Below are 27,699 nucleotides of genomic sequence, written 5' to 3'. Positions count from 1 at the left end.
ACCCCCAAAGGTCGCCCCAAGCCGCAGGACTGTCGCCCCGCTCCGGGAGGGCAGCGGAGCGGCCGGGGACCGAACCTCCGCCCCGGGCATGCGCCGCACACGGCGGTGGGCACGGCGGGCGCGCATGCGCAGCGCGCAGCGGGGCTGCAGCATGGCCGCCCCCAAGCACAGGCGCACGGCGCTGGAGCGGGTGGAGAAGTTCATCTCCGAGACGTACTTCACCGACTGCAACCTGCGGGGCAGGTGGGCGGCGGGACTGCCCCTCTCCGCCTCCCCGGGCCCTCCCGGGGCGCTGGCTGCAGGCGGGCTGCGCCGCGCCCGGGCCCGCTTCCGGGGTGTCCCGTTCCGGGGGCGCGGCTGCCCCGCTGGCAGCCCGGGCTCGGGGGGCTCAGTGCACGAAGCAGACACAGGCGGAGCTCTGGCCGCCGCGGGCACCGTCACTTCTGCCCCCAGCCCTCCTTGGGGCTGCCGGCGGGGACACTGCTGGGCGCGGCTCCAACGCGCCCGTTTCCCGCGGCAAACCACGGCTCTGCGGTTCATGCTGTTAATGTCAGGGTATAGGGTGGCAGCGGGATGATGCAGCCACGCAGGGAAGGCGGGGCGTTCTCTGGCCCCCCGCCCCGGGATGGGCTCTGTCCCCCCTCGCCACGGGCGGGTCCCTGCGGGGCCGGTTCACTAACGGTGTCCCCGCTGTCCCGACCGCAGGCTCTTCGGGGATCGCTGTCCTCCAGCGTCGCTCTCCTGCTTCCAGACCTCACGCCGCATCCCCTACGATGAGGCGGTGGGGCAGAAGTTCAGCCCGGCCAAAGTGGGGGACTCCTTCGGGCCCACGTGAGTACCAGGGGTCGGTGGCACTGTGAGCGCCATGGGGCTGGAGCTCGCGCCTCCGGTGTCACTTGTGTGCGTGAATCCTCACAAGCTCCCCATACCAACACATAGCACTGCTGCGTTCAAATCACATTGAACTTGCGTGCTGTCCCCGCTCTGCTTTTTCCATGGAGGCTCTGAGGGAATGCGGATTCCCTCCGGAGAAGGTTTTGGGGTGGGCTGAGGTGGCTGCCTGCTCTCTTCCAGGTGGGAGACGTGCTGGTTCAAGGTGGAGCTGAGCATCCCCCCGGCGTGGGCAGGGCGGGAGGTGCACTTTGTCTGGGAGAGCGATGGGGAGGGCATGGTGTGGCGAGACGCCCAGCCTGTCCAGGTAAGGAGACGTGGAGCAGGGATGTGCCACCTGTGCCAGGTGCTCTGCTACATAGGGAGTGGTTATCTCCTGTAGCCCCTCTGCAGTGGGGCAATAGAAGAAACCCCTTCCCGTTTGTCATGTGCTCTTCAGAGGGATGCCTGTTGGGGGGTGTAAAGTAACCTGTGGGCCAACAGTAGAGAACCAAGAACAATTGGAGGTGTAGACAGAGGGATCACGAAGAAAAAACAAAGGAGGTTATGTAGTTGTAGAGTTATTTAGCCCCGAGTGGCAGTCTCTGAGGGAATAGGAGAGCTGTCTTTAAATACATTGCTGTGCAGAGAAGGGCAGTGTTTGTGGAGTCTGATGCATGGGGTGGCAGTTGTCAGACTGCAGAGTCCCGCTCAGAAAGGCAAGCCTGCTGGTCATGGGTTTGAGTTGGTTTTCTAGAGGCTGATCCCACCAGGAGTTAAAATTACGGTCTGCAAACTGTCAACAGCTGAAAATCCCTTGCTTAGGCATTAGCAGATCGATCTTGGAAGAAGGATAGGCAAGAACAGTGGGACAGACTCTCGTCACATGTGTCAACTTCAGTCCTGCTTTGGGGTGGTGGGATGGCGCAGGTGACCGTGTGGGGTTGTCACAGGGCTTGGGTTACTGCTGGGGCAACACCAGCTTCCGTGACGGTTGTCCTGGTGGGAAGGATTGTCCCCTGGCACGTGGCACCAGTCCCCTCCATAGAGCTGGACGTGTACTGCCCACCAGCCCTCTGTCACAGACCTCTGGAGACACGTGTTGACTGTGCCATCGTCCCTTGCAGGGTTTGACTAAGGAAGGCGAGAAAACCAGCTACATCCTGACAAGGAGCCTCAAAGAGATGGAGCCTCACAGGTGGGTGGTCATCCTGGCCAGAGCCCCTGCCACTGTGGGGGGCGTTTGAAGCCAAGAGGCCAGGGTGAGAGATCCCTGTCTGCATCGAGGTGCTCTGAGAAGTATCTGGCATTCAGGAGATCTGTCCGTTGTCCATGGGAGGGGAATGGACTTTCCTGGCCGCTTGCTTGTGATCCGCTCCCTGATGGTTTCCTTTTGCTCTCCAGTCTGACGCTGTACGTGGAGCTGGCCTGCAATGGTCTCTTTGGGGCCGGCAAGGGCAGCATGATTGCCCCTCCAGACCCTGACAGGAGGTTCACCCTGAGCAAGGCTGAGCTGGTCGTCTTCAACAGGGATGTCTATGAACTGCTGGTGGATCTGGAAATACTGCTAGACATGGCCCGGGTTTGTGAGCTCGTTCTCTTCCCTTCTCTCACCCTTTCCACCTTCTTCCACAACTTCAGTTTGTCCCCTTCTTCCACCATCCCATGATTTATCTCCTCCCACCAGCAGGCCCCGGAGTACCAAGTGTTTGCTCCTGTTGCTTTGGCACAGCTGATGTTGTCTAGAGTAAGAAAAAACTGAATAGAGAGAGACCACAGGTGGTTTTCTCATCCACTTTCTGCTCCAAGGCAGGATCTGTTAGTCCATAGCCCGCCTGGGATGGGCTTATGTTTAACCTGGCTTTAGAAGGCACATGAGCAAAGATCTAAGGTTGTTTCTGTGAAGCAGGAACATGGTGTTTACCTGGCACCACTGGCAGAGTCAGGTGTTGGAAGGTGGTAGCAGGTTCTCCCTGGGGCAGGTGGTGTCTGAGCTGGCACAGAGAGTTGGTCGGAGCCAGAGGATGCGCTGAGCTCCAGGTTAAGCTGTTATCACTGCCAATCCCAGCTCCTCGGAGAGGAAAACCAGCAGAGTTTCCAGGCGCTGTACACTGCCAACCAGATGGTCAACGTGTGTGACGTTACGGACCCATCCACCTTTCCTGCTGCCCGTGACCTGGCTGCGGCCATCTTCAGCCAGAGGAACGGCGAGAGCCAGCACACCATCCATGCCATGGGGCACTGCCACATCGACTCTGGTGAGAGCAGCACGGCGTTCCCTCTCTGCTGAGCTGCAGGCCAGGCCGTGCTGCCCAAGGGCAGAGCTGGCTGCCCCTGGGCTCCAGGCTCTGGCTGCCCCTGGGCTCCAGGCTCTGGCTGCTGTGCCCCAAGGGCAGAGAAAGGGGCCTCTGTGCTGCCGTACGGCTACTCTGTCACCAGGGCAGGGGAACGTGTGGCTGATGATGAGGGATGAATTACAGACCATTGTCTTCCACCTGTTGGACTTCACCCCTTGTCTTCCAGTCCCTGGAGGGGTTTTGATCTCAACAGAAAGGCAGCAGGAGAACTGGGAGTTGGACACCCCAGGCTGTCAGGCGCTTAGGCAAAGGACAGCATTTGGCTCTAGCATCTTCCCCAGTTGATGAATGAAAGGCAGCACAGAGGAGCTTGTGCCGAGTAATAACCGTGGTGGGATGTGTCTGTCCCTGCAGCCTGGCTGTGGCCATATGAGGAGACCATCCGTAAGTGCGCTCGGAGCTGGGTCACGGTGGTCCGTCTGATGGAGAGCAACCCGGAGCTCACCTTCGCCTGCTCCCAGGTGAGCAAGCTCCTGCTGAGAGCTCTCCTGCTGCTTGCGGCTCGTTGCTTCTCCAGCATAACTCAAAATGAGACGGTGGGGGGTGACTGGGAGCGTCCTGCGCAGTTGCAGGAGCAGGGACGTCTGTGGTGGGAGCTGGGGCTGACCTCTGTGCTCCGGCAGGCGCAGCAGTTCGAGTGGGTGCGGAGCTGGTACCCCGGGCTCTACGCACAGATTCGGGACTTTGTGGCGAAGGGGCAGTTCGTTCCTGTCGGAGGCACCTGGGTGGAAATGGTGAGGAGCGCGTGAGCCTGGCGCCTTCCCTGCGCCGGGATCTGCTGGGGCAGGGTGCCGGGGCTGGGAATGGGGTGCTCGCAAGATCTCCCTCGCAACACTCCCTGTGCTGTCCCGCAGGACGGGAACCTGCCCAGCGGGGAGTCCATGGTGCGGCAGTTCCTCCAGGGACAGCGGTTCTTCCAGCAGCAGTTTGGACGGATCTGCTCAGAGGTACTTGCTCTTTTCCAGCATGCTTGCCTTGCACACCGTCTCCTTTCACCTCTCGCTGTGTGTGAGGGTTTCGCTCTGCTTCTCCAGGCTATGGTGTGCAGATGCTTTGCATTGGCCCGCTTTTTGCAGCTTAAGGTGTGATGAGTAAATATCTAATCCCCTGTGTGTCATGGCCAGTAGCGCAGGCCTAGGCCATGGTTATATTGCCTGTAGGTCCCTGGCAGGTCTCTAGAATTCCTCCTTGTCTAGCACATCTTCAGTGTGCTCTACAAGAAGGGCTCAGAACCTGACTACCGAGAAACCCTCCACGAGCTCAGGCTGTGATCTGTGGCCAGTGTGACTCAGGTGTGTCTCTCTCCCTCTGCTGCTGTCACCTCTGCTCCCAGTTCTGGCTGCCGGACACGTTTGGATACTCAGCCCAGCTGCCTCAGCTGATGCGCGGCTGTGGGATCAGACGGTTCCTCACGCAGAAGCTCAGCTGGAACCTGGTGAACACCTTCCCGGTGAGCTGTGCTTCCCTTCCTCCCCAGGGATGGACGTGCGGTTGCTGGAGTGTCTGCCGGGCTGGACCTGTCTGTTCCACAGGTCGGGCCAGTCCTTTAGCTCAGCTGACACAGGCTCTTCTACCAGAAGGCACCAGTTTATGGTGGTAGCAATGTTCTGTCAGGCTTTAAGAGAAAGGAAGGCATGGTTAGAGATCCCAGCTGGGCCCCTAGGTCTACAAATTCCTGCTGCTGCCAGATGGTAAGCTGTGACTTGCAGGCAGGTCTAGCAGGCAGCAAAGCCAAGCCAGCCTCCCCTCTGCTGTCCCCTGCCCCTGTGGCACCCTTGTGCAGCTGTGTCCTTGCACTGATCTGCCAAGGCATCCTGCAACCCCGTGGAGAGAAAGCAAAGGCCCAGTCTGAATCCTCAGGGGGCTCAGAGGGGCCTGTCACCACTGCGCTTCCCTGGTGACAAAAGTGCTGGACTTGGTGTGTTTGACAGGGCTTGTGAGGAAGCTTGGGCTTTTAGTGCACGAGTTCTGTGCTGATGTGGTTGAAGTGTGCCTTCCAGATACATGTTTGTGTGGGACACGAGTGTGGGAGCCTTGAAACACTGACCTAAAGGTGAATTTATCTTCCTGGTAGCGGCAGGACCGGAGATTTCATTTTGGGAAATACTGGGAACAACGGGGCTATCCTTTAGCATTTTATTGCCGTGTGGTACAGGGAAGCTGTACGAGACACCACGCTTTCCTTTGGCTCCCCTCCAGAATCACACCTTTTTCTGGGAAGGCATCGATGGATCCCAAGTCCTCACCCATTTTCCCCCAGGTGACTCGTACGGGATGCACGGGCGAGTGGAGGAGGTGAGTGAGGTTGCCAGCCCTGCCGTGAAGTGCAGCACCAGCCCCTCGGGGCCAGATCTGGGGCTCCAAGGAGAGGGCACAGCCTGGGAAGGGAGCGGGACAGCCGGTGGCGTTGCTGGACAAAGGCTCTTTGGGTGCCTGGCAGTCAGTTACCTGCCGCTGGGATGTGTTCCTGCCTTTGGCAGCTTGGGCTGGGGAAGAGGGACAGGGCTGGGCTTTGCGTCCCAGGGGGTGACCTGGCTTTCTTGTGTGGAGCTGTGGGAGCTGGGGCTGGGCACCATGGAATTGCACCTGACCAAAATTCCCTCTAGGTGCTGAAAACAGTGAAGAACAACAAGGACAAGGGACTTGTGAACCACAGCGCTTTCCTCTTCGGCTTTGGCGATGGAGGAGGAGGCCCCACGCAGAAGATGCTGGACAGGATGAAGAGAATGAGTGACACAGATGGGCTGCCAAGGTCAGTCCCTGCCTGGGGAATGTCCACATCTCTGTGGCAGGCAGCAAGAGCAGCATGGGATAGGAGAAGAGAAAGGGGAGGTTGAGGGGAAGAGTGTGTGGTTGTGTTTGGGTTTCTGAGGCCTCAGTTCGAGGGATGTCACCTTTCTGGCGTGGATGCAGCATTATCTGTGTCACAGTCTCACCACTGGTTGTGCCTGTCTCCCGCAGGGTTCAGATCTCCACTCCCGACCGACTCTTTTCCACCCTGGAGAAGGAGTCGTCGCAGGTGTGCACCTGGGTGGGAGAGCTCTTCCTCGAGCTGCACAACGGCACCTACACCACCCAGGCCCAGGTGACTGCGCCCGCGGGACGGGGACAGCGGTCACCCCAGGGAAGGTGGCTGTTCTCGGTTCTCCTCACTGCTCAGGTGGCTTCAGGGTTCGGGCAGTGCCCTTTAGGTCTCAACAGTGGGAGCCACCATGTAGGCAGGACTCCAAAAGGCAGCTCTGTCATCAGACTTTCCTCACGGGGTGAGAAGGAAGCCTGGACACAGTAGTGTCCTTTGGGCAATAGCTGCCATGTCCTCCACTTTAGCAGGTAGTTGCAGAGGTTGGGTGAAGAGTCAGAGGAAGGTGAGGACAGAGACAGGGGAAGCTCTGTGTCCCGTGCTGGGGGTTTCAACTTGATCTGTGACAAAAAATAACTTGCTGATAATGGCAAACTCATGACACCTACAGGTAACCAACCTTCTGACTCTGGATCTGGGCTTCTGCTGCTGGTGTGAGAGATCCTCTCCTAGCCACTGATTTCCTAAGCATCTTCCTTCTCTCCTTGCTTTGGCACCAGATAAAGAAGGGGAATCGGGAGTGTGAGCGAATACTCCACGATGTCGAAGTACTGAGCTCCTTGGCTCTGGCGCGGGGCAGCACGTTCCAGTATCCTGCCAGCCAGCTGCAGCGGCTCTGGAGGTGCGGGCGGCGGGAGCACCGGGGGCACTGGGGACGGTGTGGTGAGGGCTGGGGGCTGCAGTGTGAGAGCTGGGTGCTCCTGGGGTCCCGCTCCCCAGCCCCAATAGCTCCCTGTCCCTGAGCCTGGCTAGAAATCCATGCTATCACCGCACCCAAATTAGCCCGGACCAGTCGGGCTGCGCTGGTGTGGGCAGTAGGGACATTTGCGGATTCAGTACTGCAGTGCTGCACCTACACGACCCCTTCCATAAGCTGATCAGGGCTGCAAACCCGCATTTCACTGCTTTACCTGATCCTCCCGGTGGGAGAGAGCTCCACAGCCTCACTGCTCTGCTGGCTGGAAGCTTAATTTCCGATCTAAGCTTATTCCTCGCCAGTTTTGACTTGTCTGAACTTGTGCAATAATATATCTGGTAGCCTCGAGGAATTAAAAAAATTAGCTCTTATTCTCCGTGGTTGTGGTTTACGAGATGACAGCTGACAAGTCCTAAGGTGCTATGGAAAAAAAAACCTTTTGTCTTGAGTTTTCCCTTTTCATTTGCTAACGAGAGCATAAGGAACAGTTATTAAGTCTGTCTGTCTTGCAAACAGGGCTCGGTAAGCCAGAACAATTCTGGTGCTCTCCTCTGCTTCCTCGCCTGAATTTCTGTTTCTTTTCTAGGTTATTGCTGCTCAACCAGTTCCATGATGTTTTGCCAGGCAGCTGTATCCAGCTCGTGGTTGAGGATGCTCTGCGATACTACGCAGGTGAGCAGGGACTCTGGCTCGGAGGATGTGTGGAGTGTCCTGGGTCCTGCCCAGGGGCTGCAGGGCTTTCAGTCCTGGGCTGCCAGGTGCTGTGGGGCAAAGACCAGATCCAGCTCAGGGCTTTTTCTGGCTCAGAGATCCGCAGGGCTGGTGCTGGGCTGCAGGAGGAAGCCGTGCGGTCCTTGTGCGGGGACCTGCTGCAGCTCGAGGCTGGGAGTGCCGAGAGCACCCTGGTGTTGAACACTCTGCCCTGGGAACGGACTGAGGTGATCGCCAGGACAGGGCCAGCCGGAACAGAGACATTAGGTATGTCTAACTGGGGGGGTAACTTGCATATCAGAATTTCTTATGGGGGCAGAGACAGCTAGCAAAGAAATACTCTGCCTCTCGTTCCCTGGGGAGGGTTTGCTGACTTGTAAAATTGCTCCTTGGGGCTGATTGCACTTCAAGTCATCCCTGAACTGTGGAGGACAGAAGGTGGAAGGTCTGATGTGGGAGCAGCAGGGCAGCATGGTGTGTCTGGGGAAGCTATCAGAACAGAACCTCTTTGCTTTCCAGCTCTGGTGACAGTCCCCAGCATGGGCTACGCTATAGTGACGGAGCCGGTGCTGCCCGCCCAGCCTGTGACAGTGAGGAGACAGGTGAGCAAAAGGACAGCTGTCCTCAGATTGTGTACACTGTGTCACAGGCTGGCTGGGGAGAAATCTGGGGAATCCAGCACACAGCAAGTCTGCATGTGTGGGGCACTGTGCTCCCGCAGGTGAGGTCTGTGACATCTCTTTCCATCTGTTCCCCGCAGGAGGACGGCTCCATTGCCATGGAGAACGGGGTGATCGCAGTCTGCCTGGATGTGATGGGGCGCCTGACCTCACTTCGGCTGCTGGACTCCCAAAGGTCTGTCCCTCACCTGGGTCCTGGAACCAGGCTCCTCAAACTTGTCTTGGGTCTTCTCGCTGCAAGCCCTTCACCACTGCCAGGTATTCTCACGCTGCTCTTTCTCTGTTCCACCTTGTTCCAGAGAGTCACTCCCAGATGGCTGCTGTGCCAACCAGTTTGCACTCTTTGATGATGTTCCTCTGTACTGGGATGCCTGGGATGTGATGGATTATCACTTGGAAACCAGGTAGACTCGAGGAACAGTGCACTTGGATTTTGTCTTTGCTCTGAGGTTCTTGCCTCCCCATCAGCTGAAGCCATGACAAAACCTGTAACAGCATTCATGCTGGAGAAGCGAGTGCCTGCTGTGTCTGAGGCTGGACTGGGCTTTGAGACCGGGATCTACCAGGCTGAGACCAGCTTTGCCTTTTATCCCTTTCTCTAGGAAACCAGTGACGACGCTGCTGAAGCCTCTGGAGATCACCCTGGCTGGGGGCCTGCGGGGAAGCGCGAGCTTCTCTCTGCAGGTTGGGGAAAGCAGCACCTTAACCCAGGAGATCATCCTGGACGCCACGTCCCCGTACCTGCGCTTCCTGACCCAGGTTTGGCCGGCGTGATACGGACACCTGTGCCGCGCAGGCAGGGCCCTGGGGAGCTGAACGTCACCTCTGAATTACATTTCCCCTTCTGTTTCCTTCCCTGGAGCCCTCTGCTGCCTATGGGGAAGGCAGCCTGGGGTGTGGGTCCTGAAGGATAAGGGTGGAGGAGAGACTCACCAGTTCATCTATGTTGGTGTGTGGTTTTATTGTAGCCAGTATGGCCTGGGAGCGAGCTGGCTGCTGCGCAGTGGGGAAGGACCAGCTCAGCCTCTGCCTGTCAGCCCCCATGGTGATGTCCTGCTGTTACCGTGTTTAGGTTGAGTGGAAGGAGGCTCACAAGTTCCTGAAGGTGGAGTTCCCCGTGCAGGTCCGGAGCACAAACGCCACCTACGAGATCCAGTTTGGGCACCTGCAGCGGCCAACGCACTGGAACACGTCCTGGGACTGGGCTCGATTCGAGGTGACGGGAAACGGGGGTCTGGTGGGGCTGTGCTTGCTCCCAGACAGTCCTCTCTATGGTGAATGTGTCTGTTGGTCCCTCCTGCAGGTGTGGTCTCACAAGTGGCTGGATGTCTCTGAGCACGGCTTCGGGGTGGCACTGCTGAATGACTGCAAATACGGGGCATCAGCCCACAGGAACGTCCTCAGCCTCTCGCTGTGAGCTGGGTTGGGGTGAGGGTGGAGCTGCAGCAGTCATTGCACCTTCTGAGGTGTCTCTGGGAAGTCAAGGCAACACCTGGTCCTAAATTGGGATTGATTGTTAATAAGGAAATAGTCTGGTATTAGTTTGAGTGGCATCTGAGAACTTTGGCTGACCTAATTACAATTGACTAAGATAATGTAATTGCTGTGAGTTATGCTCATAGATAACTTGGGAGAGATCAGTTCCACACTTGCAGCAAGTAATTCTTCTGCAGTTTGACTCCATCAGCCACAAATTTCACAGGAAAAGACCCTTAAGAGGTTTATTTTAACTTCTGAGACACCTTGTTCAGGGTCTGTTTGCTGTTGCCAGAAAACAGCAGCATGTTGTCTTCCACCTCTGGGCCCAGTCTCAGGGCAGCAGGGGGAGGCAGTTGTCTTGTCACAGTGCTCCCCTGGCCCTGGAGGGGGTGACAGAGAGGCAGTGTCAGGCTTGAGCTGAGGGAGGGTGCTGCCAAGACACCATCCTCACCTTCCTCTTGTCACCTTTAGGCTGAGAGCACCCAAGTCCCCTGATGCCACGGCAGACATCGGGCACCACGAGTTCACCTACGCCGTGATGCCTCACCGGGGTGAGCGCTGGGCAGAGCTGAGTCCTCACGGGGTGGAGGATGCTCTGGTGAGCCTCCAGGTGAGCACACCTCTGGCTGCTGGCTCAGGGTTCTGGTGTTACAGGCTCCTTCCAGGACGCCGGTGTGATCCAGCGTGCCTACAACCTGAATTTCCCTCTCCACGTGGTGCCGGCCAGCTCCGCGCAGTGTCCGGCCTGGAGCGCCTTTTCCCTCAGCTCACCTGCTGTCGTGCTGGAGACAGTCAAGCAGGTGAGTCCCCGGGGCAGCAGCAGGTTAAGCTGTTGTTGTTAAGCATGGTTTGCTCTTTCGGCTGTGACTGGAGGAGGGGGGCAGGCCATACCCCAAGGTGTAGGGGAGGATGTGCTTATGTGCTTGTCTCATGTGTCTGAACTCCCATCTGTGCTGTGCCCCAAAGGCTGAGGACAGACCCGACGCTGTGGTGGTTCGGCTGTATGAGGCGCACGGCAGCACGGTTGTCGCCTGGCTCCAGACCTCCCTCCCCGTGAAGGAGGCGATGCTGTAAGTCTGTGCTGGAGGGCAGGGCGCCCATGGGGATGGAGAGCGCTCGCTTCGGCCTCACCCGCTGCTTTTTTCCCCAGCTGCGACCTCCTGGAGCGGCCGGCTGCGGAGGGCCGCCTGCCGCTGGAGCAGCGCGGCATCAGGCTGGCCTTCACCCCTTTCCACGTGCTCTCCGTCCTCTTGGTCTTGAGGCAGTGACACCGTCCTGACACCTTTGCTGATGCTGGGGCAACCTGGTTCTTACACTGCCCTTGCAGAAGAGCACCACAAATAAAGAAGAGAATTACACAAAAACATGCTCCAGCTTGTGTTCTTATTTCCAGATAACTGCACTGATCTGCCTCCTTTCAGGGGCTCTGTTGTAGCTGCTGCTCTCTTAGCGTCCTCCTCAGCACGACCTCCCTCCCAGGACTGGGGAGGCAGAGCTTACCTTTATTTTGGGGGGGTGAGGTGGGAGGGAAGCCTGCTCCAGTCCACCTAGGGAAGAGGCTGAGCATAAGGAGGTTATCCTTAGCACAAAACAAGACATGCATGCTGATTTCTACACAAAATACTTTATTAGTCAGCTAAAAACAATGATCCAGGCAGCAACCAGAAAGGGGAGAGGGGAATGCACTTTTAGGCAGAGGGATGGGTCAGAGTCCAGCATGATAGGCAGCATGACCCTTATTCCCCTCAAATGCCTGGGGCCAGCAGCAGGACACAGGATCAATCAGCCCCATCACCAAGCCCAGCTTCTTTGCACATGAGCAGGATGCAGCAGCAGCAGCAAGCAGGTGTGATCATGGGTACAGAGCAGCCCCTTTTCCCCCCAGCAGTAGCCCAGGCCCCTGGCCAGACCCTCCCTGAGCTCCTGCAGCTATTAAAATGTTAAAACGCCCCTCGGGACGGGGGCGGCGTGCAACACTCACACGGCAGGGGCTGCACCTGGAAGATGGAGAGGGAAATGAGAAGGTGAAGGGTGAGGGGGTGCCCGGTTCTCCCACATCCCCACCTGGGCATTTGAAAGCCACAGGGACTCCCAGCCTCACCTCTGCCCCTGCGCGCAGGCGTCTGGCGGCTTCTTTTGGCTTTGACCGGCACCTCAGGCTGGGATGGGGCCGGAGCAGCGGTCGCTTTCTTCCTCCCGCGAGCACGTCCCTTCCTTGGCCCATCAGCCACCTCCTCGGCCGACTCGGGGGGTTTTTCTGCAGTCTTGGGACGCCGTTTTGAAGCACGTGTGGTGACCTGGGTGGATGTCAGAGCCAGAGCTTAGCAGCAGAAGTGTGCTTGGACCGCCAGACGATGAGAAACTGCGGATAGGAGCCCCACTGTGAATCTGGGAGCAGCCTGAGCAAGGCTCAGGGAACAGAGCAGCCTCCAGACCCAGCAGGAGCCATATGAGCCCCAAAGTTTCTTACCTCAGGGGTCAGAGCCTCAGGATCTGCTTTCAGCTGAGCGCGCTTCTTGCGGGACCTCTGCCCTGCAGGAGAAGACGTGCCCAGGTTAGGCAGGGTGAGGAGATGGGTGCCCAGAAAAGCACCTTGTGGGTGCAAAAGCTGTGCCCGGGCAGGGGGGTAGGAAGCTTTGGGGACAGCAGGCGCCATCAGTGGCCCGTCAGCACCCCAGGGAGAGCGGCTTTGCTCCTGCTTTTGCCCCTGTGCTGCACAGCAAGCACAGGCTGCCCAGGGTCCAGCCCTCCTGAACAAGCGCGGGTCCCATGGGGAGGAGAAAGGCCACTCACCTTTGGGAGCCATGGGGCCAGGCTCTCCCTGCAAGGAAGGTGATAGAGCATTGACTGGGGCACAGCCATTCTGCATGTGGCAGCAGCAGAATCTGTGCCCCTTCTCCACCCCGCAGCCAGGACAGCAGCAGAGAAACAGCCAGGTTTGCTCGGGAGGCCAGGGGACTTGCTCCTTCTGCAAGGCCCCACCACCGTGCCTCACCCCGACACAGGGCACAGGAGGGTGGAACAGGGCAGCCAGACCACCCGTGCCCACCCCATTCCTGCAATTAGCCCCTCTGCCTGCCATCCCTGGGCCGGCTGGCTACCACAAAGCGGGTCCTTGTCACCTCCAAGTCCAGCAGTCACAGCAGTATGTCAGACAGGGAGACCCCCCAGGGACACAGCGTAATGCTGGGGGCTCTTGGGAAGCAGAAAATGGGCTGGTGTCCCCATAAAGGAGTGGTTGGGGGACACCCAGGCAGCGACCCCAGACTCCTACCTGGAACCATATGGTCCTGCCATTGTGGTCACGCAGGGAGCTCATGCCAGGCACCAAGTAACACTGCAGCCAGTTCTTGAAGGCGGCATAGTTATCCGAGTGATCAGGGTCAAGGAGGTTTTTCTCTGGGAAGGGAGAGAGGGAAAGGACAGAAGTAGAGAGGAAGCACAGACCATGGTGTTAGGGTCCCTCCCAAGCCTCCGGTTGCCGGGAACACAAATCCCAGGCCTCCTGGCCAGGCCCGGCTGTCCCTGTTCCCCGGCTCCCTGTCCTGTCACCTCACCCGTCGCAATGACCTCCATGGGCACAGTGTGGCACAGCTCCAGGAGATCCGGGTTCTCCCGCATCTGCTTCAGCTTCTTGCTCAGCGTCAGGGAAGAATTCTGCAGGGGTGGAGAAGTGGAGGGGCAGCCCTCCTCCCCAATACCACCCAAATTCCCCATCTCCTCTTGCCCTCCTGAGGATGAGCTGCCACCCTGTGCCATCCCGGAGCTCACTCCATTGCAGGCTTCAAACTGAATTGCGCATTAGCACATTCCCCACAGATTCAGCACACAGAACCACCAGCAGTTTGTAAGAACAGCCCTTGGGTCATATGCTTTGTTTTCAGCCTCCTTTAAAATAGCCCCTTACTCTCCCCTGAGGCCACAAGATCAGCCATGGGCTCTACTGCAGGCTTCCCCAGAGATTTTAAGCTTGCAAAGTGTTTGTTTCCCTCACCCCTTCCCCTTCACCCACCCCAAATACCCCCAGAGGCTTCCTGAGGCAGAAGCTGAGCAGTGTGGGGCACCAGCGCAGCACACAGGGATGTGCCGGGGGAGCTGTCACAGCTCACCAGCCCGGCCACACGTGAACAAACACTGCACACGTGAGGTTACAGAACTGCTGCGCCCTGTTTGCCGCTCCAATGGAGGGGCAGACATGCCCAGACATGAGTGTTCGTGGCAAAGGACAGTAACGTGCTTGAGAAGCAAGATCCTGTGCAGTAAGTGTTATAGTTGTGAAGGGTAAATCCCTGCTGTCAGGCTGGGAAAGACTCAGAGTGGCAAGTATCTCCTGACAACTGTGTGCGAGACTGTGTGAACTCTGCAAGGGCCTCCTGACAATGTTCTACCCCATCAGAGCGAGGAACCAAACACGAACTGAAAATGACGCCAAACCCTGAGCTGGAACAAGCCCGAAAGAGCAGACCTGAACAAGAGCTTTGTGCCTAGCTAAGCCCAAAGCAGAGCCAGAGCAAGACAGCCAGCTGAGCCCAAACTAGGGACTGGAAGCAAACTGAACCACCACTGCTGCTGAGCCCAAACCTGAATTAGGAACGTTTTTCAGCACAGTTTGGCTCCCTGTATGGAAGCCAAGAGACTCCCAGGATCCCAGAAAGCTGCCAAGATGTCCTCCAGGGCCACAGTCAAACAAGTCCCTGGCGTGGTGCCTGTCTGGAAACGTGCCCTGCAAAAGCACTAGGTACTCCCCACCTTCTTCCTCCTTGTCTGCTCCTGATCCTTCAGGGCCTCCAGCACAGTCCGAGCCTTTTCAAAGGGAGGGATCTTCAACCTGAGAGAGTCCATCTGTTATACACAGTTCTGGCATTTGCCTGTGCTTACCAGGTGAGGAGGCCCAGGCGGCTTAGCCGAGGAACCATCAAGCTCTGGCAAATACTTGGAGACGAAACCTCCATGGCAGGTCAGCGGGTACTCAGCCCACCTTACCTATACAGGATCTCAGCGCGCAGGTAATTCCCAATCCCATTGAAAAACTTCTGGTTTAAGAGCGCCTCGCAGATGGGCTTGTCAAATGCCTTGTCATCCAGGTTCTTCATCACATTCTCCCTGCAGCAGAGCATGGAGCACGAGGAATGTACACCTGGGCATGGCCATCTTGCTGCAGTACAGCAAAAGCAGCCCAAACGAAGCAGAGGAGCTGTAGCTAACAGTGTGGTGGGGCGCTCACCTGAAGGCCTGGTACTCGGAGACGACGCAGGGCCCGCGGTCCAGCTGCCAGGCGTCACCCAGGCGCCAGGAGCCAAAGCGACGGACGTCCACGAAACAGAGGGCGCGGGGGGGGCTCTCGCTGGTGAGGAAGCGCAGGTGGGCATGGCGGGGCAGCTCGGCGGCAGGGCACAGCCGGAACGACCCCGACATGCCGAAGCGGAACACGAGGTCCTGGGCGGCCCCGGGACCGAGCGGGGCCAGCGTGAGCCGCAGCTCCTTGCCCCGGGCGGTGGCCGAGATGCGGTAGGCCTCGCTGCGGAACGGCACCTCCGGGCCCCTGCCCACCGCCGAGCGCTCCACGCCGCCCGAGAACACCAGCCCGCCGCACGCCTCGTTGATGTAGCGGCCGGCCAGGTGCAGCTCCGGGCACTCCGGCATCGCCGCCGCTCCGGACCCGCGGCCGCTGCCCGCAGACACGCCCCGCCCCGCCTCCCGTGCGCTGCGCGGCCAGCGGGGCGCGCCGGGAGCTGTAGTCCCGCCGCGGGGACACACACGGGACACACACACGGGACACGCGGCTTGGTCACCGTTATCTTTATTGGAGTGTCCCCCCGGGACAGGCTGGCCCCGGGCGCCGCAGCGAGGGCTGGGAAAGCTGCCCCCGCCTTCCCCTTCCCCAGCTGTGCCTGGTTGGGCGCAGCAGGTCCTGCCCTGTGATCCAGCGTCGGCACCTCCCACCATCGCCTCTTCTGGCTACTCAGAGCAGGGTGTTCATCAGGGCCTGGGCCTGCTTCAGCTCTGAGGAGAGGAAGGAGGCAGTGGGGGGGCGACAGGTGCTGCAGCATCCCCCCCAGCAGCCCCATGCGACCAGGGGTCCCTGTTGTCGCCCCTCCTCTGGCCTCACCTGCCAGCAGCACTCGGAACTTGTCAGCCGAGAGGGCCATGGGGATGGTTGCTGTCCTCCCGTGCTCCCCATCCCGCACGTTGAAGTTCAGATGCACGAGGGGCTCATTGACTTCCCGCAGCTCGCTGGAGCTGAGGGTATAATCCACCCGCCAGGACACCGAGCCCAGCTGGCTCACTGGAGAGGGCAGGCAGCATCAGCACCCCAGCCGCTCAGGTAGGGTGACTTGAACCCCCAAACCTCCCAACACCACACTCACGTCTTAGGCTGCAGGCCCTGAGGCTGTCCTGGAGGGAGCTCTGCTTCTCCTCGTAGGAGCGGCACAACCCGCTGGCGTGCTCTGCACAGAGGGACAGACAAGACAACAAAACCACCCATTCGTGCTGGTGTCGCTGCTACCAAAACCCAGTAACAGACCCAGAGGAGTCCCCAGGGATGGATGGCATGGAGGAGAGGTGACCGGGGACCACATGGCTGCCACCCTACACTGGGCATGAAGAAGGCAGTGCTGGGGGCTGCCAGCTCAGCCCCAGCACATTCCAGCAGGTCCAGCCTATGGTGACACCGAGGGACCCCCCACCTTTGGGCAGCCCCAGCTGCTGCAGCTCACTCGACAGGGACTCGCTATCCACATTGTGCTTGGCGGCACTGGAGAGGATGAAGCCGAGGACAGCGATGGTCGCCTTCACGTCTCCTGACTCTGCGGGTGGGATGGAGGGTTGGCTCTATTGCTGTGGGAAGGCATCCCCTGCCAGATCACTGTCCAGAGGGACCCCAGTGGGGGCTGGGGCAGCAGGGCTTCACCTAATTTGGCATCCGAGGTCAGCTTCAGGATCTTCTCATACTGCAGGAGAGCAGAGTGTGGGGCTGTCAGGGCAAACACCCAGTACTGCACAGCCATGGAATGCGCTCACTACCAACAGTAACACTAATAATTTTCACCTTAGCATTAATACTATTAACACTTAACAGCCATATTATTATTACTAGCACTGGCTGGTAGCATTCTTAATCCCGAGGCTTGCATTAATATTTAAGCCAGTAATATCACTAATTATGAAATTATAGCGTTATAACGCCCTGCCTCCAGCCCAGTAACCCCACGCGGGGGCCCCCTCACCTCGATGGCCTCCCCCAGCAGGTCCCGCAGCACCTGGGCGCAGATCAGCTTCAGCTTCACCGAGGACTGCGGGGGGACAAGGAGGGTGAGCACCGGGTCCGGGGCGGGCAGGGGGACGGGGAGGGGCGCGGCGCGGGCACTTAACGATTTTGGCCAGGGTGCTGATCTCGGCCAGGACCCAGTCGGGACAGTCCAGGTCCCCGCAGAAGCGGAACCGCTGCGGGGGAAGGCACGGTCAGAGCCCGCCGCGGACCCGCCCGCCTCGCCCCCCACCCGCCGCCGCCCCCCGCCCCACCATGTCGCCGCCGGTCCCCGGTGCCGCCGCAGACCCCGCCTGCGCGACCCGGAACCGCTCCCGGGCGGGAGGTGCTGCGGCCGCTCCGCCCGTCCCCGCCCCGGCGGCGGGGCCCGACCCCGGGAGGCGGGGGGATTCCCGAGTGGCTCTACGGGTGGGCAGGGGCCTTGGGGCCGGGACCCCAGGACATCAGCGCCAGCGGCCCCGGGAGCGCTGCGCGGCCGGGGACCGGGGCGGGGGCCGGGCGACCCCGGGGCTGCAGTTGGGGGCGGCCGCTGCCCCGTGGGAGGGGCCGCTTCGCTCCGCCCCGCTCCGCCCGTTTAAACACCGCCCGCCCCGTTCCCGCTGTCGCGGCGGTTCCCGGCGCTGCCCCCGGAGTAAGCGGCTCCGGTTCCCTCCGTCCCGCTTCGTTTTGGCCCTTGCCCCGGTCGGGTCCGGGCCCGCTCCGGCGGCTCAGATCGCAGCGTGCAGCATTTATTTCGGCTCCAGCTCTGCCTAATGTCAGCTCCGAACCTGCAGTGTTTATTTCAGCTCCCGTCTCTTGATGTCAGCCACAGCTCTGACATGTTTCAGCTCCACTCCGGTCTGTGTTTCAGATGGTACGGATTTCAGCTCCAGCTCTACAGCCAGTATTTCTGCCCCTGCCCCACAATCCTTATTTCAGCTCCAGCCCAGTCCTGCTGTGTTTATTCCCTCTTTACCCTTACAACCTTTGTTCCAGCTGCAGCTCCAGCTCCGCCCTTGCACGATTTATTTCAGCTCCAGCTCTGCATCATTTCAGCCTCAGCCATGCCAGCTCAGCTCCAGCGCTGCTGCAAGCTGCTCCCGGCTCTCACAGCAGCACTGGGGGCAGTTGGCAAGGTCACAAGTCAATCACTGTCCCAATATTACCTTAATTAGCATGTCCTGAACAAAGCCTTGGCCCCTCAAGCCCTGTTTTTTTGCCAGGGACTATCTCCTGCATTGAGCTCAGCCTGGTGCGTGCTGGTATCCTGTGATTTGTGGGACAAAGGCAACCAGAACCACCACCCCAACATCAACCTCCTCCTGACCCCCAGAGCTGGTGTTTTGGGGCTGGGAAGGGCTGCTTGGCCCCCAGTTCCTTGTCCCAAAAGGCAGCACTTGGGGTGGGTCTGAACCCCAGAAACAGCCCTGAGATCCCCACCCCCCAGCTGGTTTTCAGGCCCAGAAGTGCAGCCCTGAGGCTCTGTGCCCCATCTCTGGAAACACAGCACTCAGTCTTCTGGGTTTTTTTGCCTGCTGAACCCCACAACTGTGCTGGCTTTTTCAGCCCCAAAACAGCCCCTGGGCTTGTTCTCAGGCATCAAAACACAGCACTCACTCCCCAGTTTGGGGCTGGAAACACCTCCAAGGCCCAGGAGGGGAGCGCTTGGGAACTTGGGGGGAGCACCTCCTCCCACAGGGACAAACCATCCCCAGGGCACTGGGAGTAGCACCACCCCACAGGGAAAGCTTTATTGTACCTATTTTTTTTTTAAGTTACTGTTATATGTTCTGCTTATAATACAGGGTGTTTCAAACGGACCCAATTTCAAAGCAGTATATTTCACAATGGCAACGTGTCACAATTACATAAAAATGTACCAACAGTTTAATGATTTAACAAGTTTTAGTAATCTTTGTATAAATGCTTTGTGTTCTTTCCACCTGCTGCATGGACAACGTCCAGATGACAGTTGAATTACTCCCAAATACTTCTTGAAGTGCCTTTTTCTCCCAACACCCCAACACCCCCAGCCACATGGGATGCCCAGACACACGGGACCCCCCAGACGCATGGGACCCCTGGCCCCAAAGCCACGGACTCCCTGGGACCCCCACCTCCCCGAGTGTCTGGGCAGAGCTCCCCTGCCCCAGGGTCACTCGAAGTGTCCTGGATGGTGCCTGTGGCGTGGCCCTGGCCACCAGCACCACTGCAGGAGTGCGCCGGGGACCCACCGGGACTGGGATCAGGGCCGGGACCACCTGCCTGGTCCAGCCCATTTCCTCCATCCCTGCAGGATCTGCACCCCTCCTCACCACCACCTTCCTGCGGGGGGGACACAGAGGCCAGTGTGTCCCCAGGCCCCGGGGAGGGGGGAGACACACACACAGGCCTCATTATTAAACGTTGCCTTAACACCCGCCAGACTGTTGTGTGAGGGATCGCAAGTTCCTGGCTGGCAAGACGAGTGGATTTGTGTGGGCTGCGCAGAAAACTCTCTTCAATTCTTCTCACGTTCTCCTCTGATGTGCGTGGTCGCCCCGTGCTCTTCCCCTTACATAAACAACCCGTTTCCTCAAACTGTCGGTACCAACGACGAATGCTCTTTGGCATCGGTGGATTGACGCCAAAGTGCCGTTGAAATGCACGCCGCACCGCAATTACGGATTCGGTCTTGCTGTATTGCAGAACACAAAACGCCTTCTGTTGCGGGGTCACCATCTTGCAAATGACTGAGGCTGTTTGTGCGCTGGGTAATCATGTGAGATTCTGTCCCCCACCCTTCCAAGCGGGAAGAGTTTCACTCGTGGGCAGTTCGCTGTTCCAGAGATAAAGTGCTTTCAAATTGGGCCCATCTTCTTGAAACACTCTGTGACATTATAAAATAATAACTGTTTTATTACTATTCTCAGCTATATTACTATTCCAAACCCCACCATCACCCTCCCGCCACCCCGCTCACCTGGGCCCCGCGAACGGCAGCACCGCACGGCCGCTCCGCACCGGCAGCACCGCCTGCCGCGCAGGCGCATTCCAGCCCGGTTCCCGACCGGCCAATCCCGGTCCGAGACAGCGCCCGGCCCCGCCAATCCCCGCCCGCCCGCTCCCACTCTGCCCAATCCGGGCGCGCCCTTTCAATCCGCCCACGCCCCGCCCGGCCCCGCGTCCCCCACTAGCCCCGATCCCGCCGCAGCCCTTTCGGGAGAGCGCGGGACCTGGCCCCGTTGCCATAGTCCCGGCAGGCGGTGTTGGGTCCCGATTAGGGCGGCCGGAGGCTCCGCAGCGAGGCCACTCCCGGTCCCAGTTCACTCCCCCAGAGCAAGGAAGCAGCGGAGCTCCCAGCCGGGAGGGGCGCCCAGGCCGGGAGCTCTTCAGGAGGGGCGCCGCGGCAGAGCAGGAGGACGGGGCGGGACGGTGCTTCCTCCCCTCCTACAGGGCCTCTCCTCCCCGAGCGGCGGCGGAGGGATCGGGGCCTCCGGGGGCAGCGGAGCCGGGCGGGGGCGGATTGAAGAGGCGGGCCGCTATTGGGTGGAGCGGAAACAGGCGGGCGGCTGGGATTGGCGGAGCAGTGTCGGGCCGGGAGTGGCTGGGCGCGTAGGGCGGGGCCGAAGCGGAGCATATAAAAGGCGTGCCTGAGGGGCTGTCAGTGTGGAGGGCGGCTGTGGCGGGCCGGCGGTGGGTGCTATTGCTGTGGGAGCTGAGGCGCGCCGGTGAGCGGGCAGCGCTGGCGGGCGGCGGGGCCTCAGCTCGCGAGGGCGGGCCCGCGATTCGTGTCAGAGGCGGTGGCTGGGAGCAGGAGCGGCGCGGCCGCGCTCCCCGGGCAGGAGGCGGGCGGGGGGGGAGCGGGTCCCCGTCCCACCCGCTGCTCCCCGCTTGTGTCAAGCAGCTGCGGCCCCGGAGGTCGATGCGGTGCCGAGCGGGTCCCGGGCCCGCAGCGGCGGTGGCGGGGCCGGTCCTGAGTGGGGACGCAGCGGGAGCGGAGGGGGGACCGGGGGAGGCCCAGGCCGCGCTGAAGAGACCGGGCCCGGCTCCCCGCGGGGGCTGCGCTTAAATAATGTAACTAAAAATAATAATAAAACTATTACTATTTTATTATATTATAAGCATAATGTATAACGGTGACATAATAATAATGAAGTCCAATAAAGTTTCCCGGGAAAGGTGCTGCCCCCCGCCCGTTCCTCCCCGTGCAGGTGCCCCCAGTTCACAAGCACTTCGGGTTCGCTCCCCGTTCCCCATCACCCCGGGGGTTCCAGCCCCAAAGGGGGATCCCGCTGTTCGCAGGGCCGGGAGCGGAGCCGCAGGGCTGCGCTTCGGGGCTGGTTCGGGGCTCAGCCCCGGCCCGAGCGCTGCCCCCGGGGACGCGAACCGGAGACCCAGCGGCCGCTCGGGCCCGGGCTGGGCGAGGTGGGCGGGGCATAGAGGGGCTGGGCCAGCCACCAACGCCTGCGATTGGCTGGGAGGCCAAGGCTCTATTCATGGCCGGCCAATCAAATCGGGACAGTGGTGACACCTCGTATTGATACGTGACTGGTGACAGTCATTGATTGACAACCTTGTCACCAGCCCGCAGCGCCGCTGGGAGAGCCGGGAGCAGCTGCCGGAGGAAGGAGCTGGAACCAGAACAGACACTCCGGAGCTGAAGCTGAGACAGCACAGAGCTGAAATCACAACCAGGTACATAGGGCTGGAGCTGAAATGAAGACACTGGGGCAGGGGGTGGAGCTGAAATGAAGACACTGGGGCAGGGGGTGGAGCTGAAATGAAGACACTGGGGCAGGGGGTGGAGCTGCAACACCTTAAAGACGGAGCTGACACGAGGCAGAGCTGGAGCTGAACTGATGGAGAGCTGGAGGTGAAATAAAGATTGTATGGCAGGGGCTGAAATAAAATCTATAGGGCTGGAGCTGAAATAAAGCTTGTGGGAAAGATACTGGAGCTGAAAAATCACCGTAGGACCTGAGCTGCAACATCCCTGAGCTGCAGACTGGAGCCACAGAGCTGAGAGAAACCTGCAGGGCTGGAGCTGAACTGACAGAGACCTGGAGCTGAAATGATTCTGCAGCAGGAGCTGAAGCTGAAATAAAATCTATAGGGCCTGAGCTGAAATAAAACTTGTGGGAAAGGGTCAGGAACTGAAAAAACACTGCAGGACCTGGGCTGAAATAAAGCTTGTGGGAAAAATACTGGAGCTGAAAAATCACTGTGGGCCTGAGCTGAAAAAATCACTGTGGGCCTGAGCTGAAATAAAGCTTGTGGGAAATGGGCTGGAGCTGAAAAAATCACTGTAGGGCCTGAGCTGCAACATCCCAGAGCTGAACTGCAGACAGGAGCTGTGGAGCTGAGAGAAACCTGCATGTCTGGAGCTGAACTGATGGAGACCTGGAGCTGAAATGAAGAATCTGTGGTGGGAGCTGGAGCTGAAATAAAATCTATAGGGATGGAGCTGAAAGAATTAGAGATTTTAAAAAAATAAAGCTTGTGGGGGGAAAAAAAAGGGGGGGGGGGGGGGATGAAGCTGAAATAAAATCAGCTAGAGCTGAAAAACTCACTGTAGATCTCAGGTTGTAGCTGAAATCTCACAGGGCTGGAGCTGAAATTAAGATTCCAGGGCTGGAGCCAAGACAAGGAACATGAGACAGGTTGGGGCTGAAACACTGATGTTAGGGCTGGAATAAACATGGTAGGGCTGGAGGTGAAATAAAGATTGTATGGCAGGGGCTGAAATAAAATCTATAGGGCTGGAGCTGAAATAAAGCTTGTGGGAAAGATACTGGAGCTGAAAAAAAAAAAATCACTGTAGGACCTGAGCTGAACCGCAGCCGGGAGCTGTGGAGCTGAGAGAAACCTGTGGCGCTGGAGCTGAACTGATGGAGACCTGGAGCTGAAATGAAGGATCTGTGGTAGGAGCCGAAATAAAATCTACAGGGATGGGGCTGATATAAAGCTTGTAGGAAAAGGGCTCGAGCTGAAAAAAAAAAAAAAAAAATCACTGTAGGGCCTGAGCTGAAATAAAGCTTGTGAGAAAAATACCAGAGCTGAACTGCAGCACCCCAGAGCTGAACTGCAGCACCCCAGAGCTGAACTGCAGCACCCCAGAGCTGAACTGCAGCACCCCAGAGCTGAACTGCAGCACCCCAGAGCTGAACTGCAGCACCCCAGAGCTGAACTGCAGCACCCCAGAGCTGAACTGCAGCACCCCAGAGCTGAACTGCAGCACCCCAGAGCTGAACTGCAGCACCCCAGAGCTGAACTGCAGCACCCCAGAGCTGAACTGCAGCACCCCAGAGCTGAACTGCAGCACCCCAGAGCTGAACTGCAGCACCCCAGAGCTGAACTGCAGCACCCCAGAGCTGAACTGCAGCACCCCAGAGCTGAACTGCAGCACCCCAGAGCTGAACTGCAGCACCCCAGAGCTGAACTGCAGCACCCCAGAGCTGAACTGCAGCACCCCAGAGCTGAACTGCAGCACCCCAGAGCTGAACTGCAGCACCCCAGAGCTGAACTGCAGCTGGGAGCCTTCCTGTGTCCCAAGCAGTACCCAGCCCGCCAAGCCTCAAGTTGTTTTCCTTTCCTCAGCCAGCAAAGCTTGATTTCTCCTTTCCTCATCCAGAAAAAATGGATTTCTCTCCCAGAAGCAGGCAGGAGGAGAGTGGTTCAACTCTTACTACACCCTTAGCTGGTTGAGTAAAGAGTTACCAGCATGGAGAAGACCCAAGAAGCTCCACATGAAGGTAAAATGTTTTGAGACTAAAACACAGCTCCATAATTCTAGAGACAAGAAAACACAAATACTTCTCCACTCCCCCCACAAAGCCTCTCACAATCCTTCCTTTGTTTTTTTTTATTGGACATACTACAAAAGCTGAAACAAGTGACTTAAAGAGGGTTGCTGGGTTTCTGGCAGGCAGACAGAGCTCCTACAACAGCAAGGATCACCATGACTAAACCAGCAGCAACTGCAGCCAGCTCCAATAACATCCACAAGTGACCTGCATCTAGGAAGGAAAAGTAAGGAGGTGGTTATGGCCAGAGCCAGGACCTGCCACACAAACCTCCCCCTTCCCTGGGTTTGCTCTACCTTGTGGAGGTGTCCTCTTAACTGGGTGATCCTGCCAGCTGTGGATGAAGAGAGGTCCAACCACAACATCTGCTTCTCTCACCAAGGGATCTGAAAGAGAGGATCTTTGAGCTCTCACTAGCTTGTCTGGACATCTGGCTCTCCCAAGTCTTGTATCAGCATGAAGGAGCCAACAGGTCATGAGGGACCTCCAGCCACCCAGCTCTGAGCAAGTTGTCACAATGGCCAGAAGCCCAAGAAGCAAGCCAAGACCTACCAAGTTCAGAGGGCTGTTCTCTCCGGACACGTCCTCCTTGCCATCGGGAGGGAGCATGGAGCCTCCTGGAGTGGCTGGCAAAGCCACAGCTCCTCATCTCACAGCAGGAGCAGATATCCTGGGTGCCTTCCACAGGATCCCAGCTAGAAAAGAGCTCGGTCACCAGCCCACCCTGTGGTAGGAGTCCCTCACACGCTTTGAGGTCTCCCAAGAGAGACCCAAACCCTCCCAAATGCAGATGGCAAACCCCTCCTTCCTGGAAGGTGACACACACTAGATGAGAAGCCCAAGCTCTTTGCCTCTGGTCAAGCCGCTGTTCCAACTACTCACAGGTTGCTGGCTTTGTTGAAGGAGCAAGCCTTGTTCAGAGGGTCTGGATCTTGGTCAGCCGGGGAGACCTTCAGGTGGCAGGTGATGTAGATCTGGAGAGGCCAGGCAGAACAGAGGGGTCAGGCTTTCACATGCACCATGAAGCTGGTCTCTAACAGGACCACCATCCCCCTGGGGCAGCTCAAACCCACCCCCACCCTGCTGCCTTCAAGCCACTCCGGGATTCAGATACTGAAGCTCATCAGAAGGGCTTGTCTTGACCAGTATCAGAACTGGTCTCCAAGGAATATCCTCAGCTCAGAGGACTGTGACCCAGAAGCAGTAATATAGAGTGATCTCATTCTGAGGTTGCTGTGAGGCAATTGCCTTGGGAATGTAATCCTAGACAAAACCACATTGACATTGTTAATGGAATGAGGCTACAACCCCACCTAGGCCAGGGAGTTCACTTGCTTTAGGAAGGACTTACCAGGTTGCTGGAGCCTCCTGCAAATTTGAACGCATCTACTGCGAACTGAAGCACATCTGGCCTGGGCCTTGGGGATATAAAAGCTGAGCTGGCATCATCCAGTTGCCCATCCACCAAGCACCTAGACACAAAAGCAAGGGCCAGGATGATCCCACTGTCAGAGATATCCATCACCTGCAGAAAGGTACCTCTAAACAAGGGCACAGCCAGCTCTCACCCACTGAAGTCAATGAAGGCATACTGGGGAGAAGAGCTCCTGGCTGGGGCTGGGGTGGCCACACAGCTATCCACAAAAAGCCTCAGAGGTGCATGGTTCTCTGTGTTGACACCAGCTTGGAAGTGGAGGACCTCTCCCAGTTGAAACACAGTGGAGACTCTCTCAGCACTCCAGTCATCTGGAAGGAGAGAGGTCACCAGGCAGCAGCTTGTTCTTCACTGCTTCCCCCCAAGGAAACCCCAATGGGCACAAAGCCCTGGGTACTCACCAAAACTCTACCCAACCCCAGATGCTCCAGGAGCACTGGGGTGATAACAGCACCAGCTGTGTCACCCAGCAGAAGCATGGCCATCCCAGGGTGCTGTGCACCAGAGGAGACCCTCACCCAAAACCTACCATTCATGAGGCGCAGGGAGAAGGGTAGCTTCTCCTCGGAGCCCAGGGTGGAACGAAAAGGCATCCACGTGGGATTGACACCATTGCTGCTCACGTTGGCCCTCCTGGGGAAGAGATGCCCATGGTTAAATGCTCTGGGGCAGCAGAAGGGCTTGCTTGGTACCCACCTCCATCAGCTCACCTTGGGTAGTGGCACTCGATAGGGACCACGGCAGGGCTGGTGCGGATGATGATGGGGTTGCTGGCAGGAACTGGCTTGTAGTTTAAGCTCGTGCTGTAGATCAGAGCATCAGGAGTAACCTGGGGAAAGACAAGACACATTATCCAGTCACTGCTCCTCAGCAACACACACAGAGCAGCACATTTAAGCCCAGAGACTCAGAGCTGAGATGTTTCTTCTGGAAGGTTCAGACACATCTATATTCACCAGGAAACAACTAATTTCTCTGCCTGTTGCATACCCTTCACTGCACACACATCCCCAGAGAAGACAGCCCAGCTTCTGCTGCCCTTGGAAAGCAGACTGAGATGTTCAGCTGCTAGGAAAGGCTTTAGAACATTTTCCCAAGCCCAAATACACCACAGCCCCCTGCCAGCCACAGCACCCCAAGATGCAGCCCCCCACCCTCGGGCCCCAGCCTTACCCTGAGGGTGCTGCCGCACTCGTGCAGCCCGGCCACGAAGGTCACAACGGTGTCAGCAGAGCCCTGGGCCGCAGGCAGGCAGGCAGCCGAGCCCAGGGTCAGCTCCGCAGCCCTGACCAGCCGCCCTGTGCCAAAGAGGTCCTTGTGCACCGTGACCACCACCTGTGCCTCCTGGCACCGCACGGCCACGGGGTGCAGAGGGGCGGCAGCCTGGAGCTGAGAGAGGTCCACCCATGCCCAGGGGGAGGGCTGGGGGAAGGCACGGGGCTGCCCCACGTCCCCTCTGTACCCCCAGAGCTCTGCCTCCCCTCCAGGGAGGCTCCAGGGGCTGTAAGCAGCCACCTCCCCCAAAACCCAGCAGAAAAAAGCAAACCCCAGGCTGCTTCCAGGCCTCATCCTGCCCACCAGAGTCCAGCACAAAGAGCAGCTCCTGCCCAGGGCCTTTTATAGCCCACACCTCCTACAGCCCAGGGGATGCTCAGGTCCTCAGGGCAACTGGCAACACCTGTGAGCACTCAGTTCCCTGCTCTAATTAACTAATTAAGTGCTGGATGGGGTTCCTTGCTCACAGGAGAGATACTGAGTTTGCTGTGCAGCCAATTGCAGTTTTCTCCCTTGCTTTTTTGGTAGCAACCAGCTCTGTAAGATCCATAGAGATGTGTCCCACCTCCAGACCATGTGTCCCAACTCCAAACCATACGTCCCACCTCCAGACCATGTGTCCCACCCCCAGACCATGGGGTCCTGCTGTGAGGTCTCCGGGGGATGATGTGGAGGGTGACACTTTCAGATCCTCTCTGTGCCCAGCATGGGGTTTAAGAGCCTCAGGACCCGGGGTCAGCTCTAGGGGGAAGAAACCACCTGGTCATGTTAATATCTTTATAAAATAAATGGCACCCTGGGGATTCTCCAGTGTCTGATCCAGAGCTGTGTGTGGGGAGCAGCCTCTACAGCCACAGGAGAGCAGACCCCATTGCAAGGATTAGGGTTTATCTGACAGGATTTTTAATTGCTGTTTACAATCTGCAAGTGGGTTATTTTTAATCAAGGAAATTCTCCCGTGACATCAGGATTATGAGGCTTTTTAGCTGTATTGTAGAGCGCTAGTGATGCTTTTTTAAATTGTGTACGTCTGTTTCCTCCTTTTAATTAACATTAAGCAGATATGTGTCTTTGCCCCTTCC

The 27,699-nt window shown here is 58.3% G+C and overlaps 4 protein-coding genes across 5 annotated transcripts in view; 1 reads left to right on the top strand and 3 right to left on the bottom strand.

The window, feature by feature from the left end:
* Positions 1-17,629, bottom strand: part of COMMD4 (COMM domain containing 4) — a 107,552-nt gene extending 89,923 nt beyond the window's left edge. The window contains exons 1-8 of one of the 2 annotated variants that reach the window (XR_014184882.1): positions 17,398-17,629; positions 17,248-17,319; positions 17,103-17,168; positions 16,787-16,826; positions 16,563-16,682; positions 16,242-16,322; positions 15,983-16,159; positions 15,743-15,876 (exon numbers count right to left, since the gene is read on the bottom strand). Coding sequence is in view for 1 of the 2 variants with exons in the window: in XM_082061284.1 (XP_081917410.1) it covers positions 15,836-15,876; positions 15,983-16,159; positions 16,242-16,322; positions 16,563-16,682; positions 16,787-16,826; positions 17,103-17,168; positions 17,248-17,319; positions 17,398-17,400 (600 nt within the window). In the remaining variant the exon portion in view is untranslated. Of the gene's footprint in view, positions 1-15,657; positions 15,877-15,982; positions 16,160-16,241; positions 16,323-16,562; positions 16,683-16,786; positions 16,827-17,102; positions 17,169-17,247; positions 17,320-17,397 lie in introns of those variants that run through there. The other variant, XM_082061284.1, reaches the window with a different exon arrangement.
* On the top strand, positions 119-11,227 carry MAN2C1 (mannosidase alpha class 2C member 1). Its single transcript, XM_082061282.1, has 26 exons — positions 119-243; positions 706-831; positions 1,075-1,198; positions 1,998-2,068; positions 2,275-2,452; positions 2,939-3,128; positions 3,582-3,688; positions 3,851-3,961; positions 4,082-4,174; positions 4,561-4,677; positions 5,427-5,522; positions 5,834-5,979; positions 6,189-6,312; positions 6,807-6,928; positions 7,590-7,675; positions 7,811-7,981; positions 8,234-8,316; positions 8,475-8,569; positions 8,694-8,798; positions 8,997-9,153; positions 9,467-9,610; positions 9,698-9,807; positions 10,345-10,424; positions 10,528-10,673; positions 10,840-10,943; positions 11,024-11,227. The coding sequence occupies exons 1-26, from the start codon at positions 125-127 to the stop codon at positions 11,139-11,141; spliced, it is 3,123 nt and encodes a 1,040-aa protein (XP_081917408.1). The 5' UTR covers positions 119-124; the 3' UTR covers positions 11,142-11,227.
* Positions 11,270-15,819, bottom strand: NEIL1 (nei like DNA glycosylase 1; the record flags this gene model as incomplete). The annotated part of the gene is made up of 10 exons (XM_082061283.1): positions 11,270-11,420; positions 11,855-11,870; positions 11,975-12,170; positions 12,344-12,405; positions 12,667-12,694; positions 13,148-13,272; positions 13,431-13,530; positions 14,623-14,701; positions 14,857-14,976; positions 15,098-15,819. The coding sequence occupies 10 exons, from the start codon at positions 15,817-15,819 to the stop codon at positions 11,291-11,293; spliced, it is 1,578 nt and encodes a 525-aa protein (XP_081917409.1). The 3' UTR covers positions 11,270-11,290.
* A 6,006-nt stretch (positions 17,630-23,635) lies between the features above and the next one.
* LOC309443901 (zona pellucida sperm-binding protein 3-like) lies at positions 23,636-26,385 on the bottom strand. Its single transcript, XM_082061240.1, has 8 exons — positions 26,053-26,385; positions 25,872-25,975; positions 25,476-25,653; positions 25,259-25,379; positions 24,790-24,881; positions 24,460-24,602; positions 24,204-24,293; positions 23,636-24,120 (listed from the first exon to the last, which is right to left on the bottom strand). Exons 1-8 carry the CDS (start codon positions 26,190-26,192, stop codon positions 24,002-24,004), a joined length of 987 nt encoding a protein of 328 aa, XP_081917366.1. The 5' UTR covers positions 26,193-26,385; the 3' UTR covers positions 23,636-24,001.
* Positions 26,386-27,699: the final 1,314 nt, after the last annotated feature.

This window comes from Streptopelia decaocto (genome assembly GCF_964273445.1).
Source record: "Streptopelia decaocto genome assembly, chromosome: 9".
Lineage (NCBI taxonomy): Eukaryota > Metazoa > Chordata > Aves > Columbiformes > Columbidae > Streptopelia > Streptopelia decaocto.
Note: the sequence above shows the minus strand (reverse complement) of the source record. Positions and strands in the feature narration are given on the sequence as shown.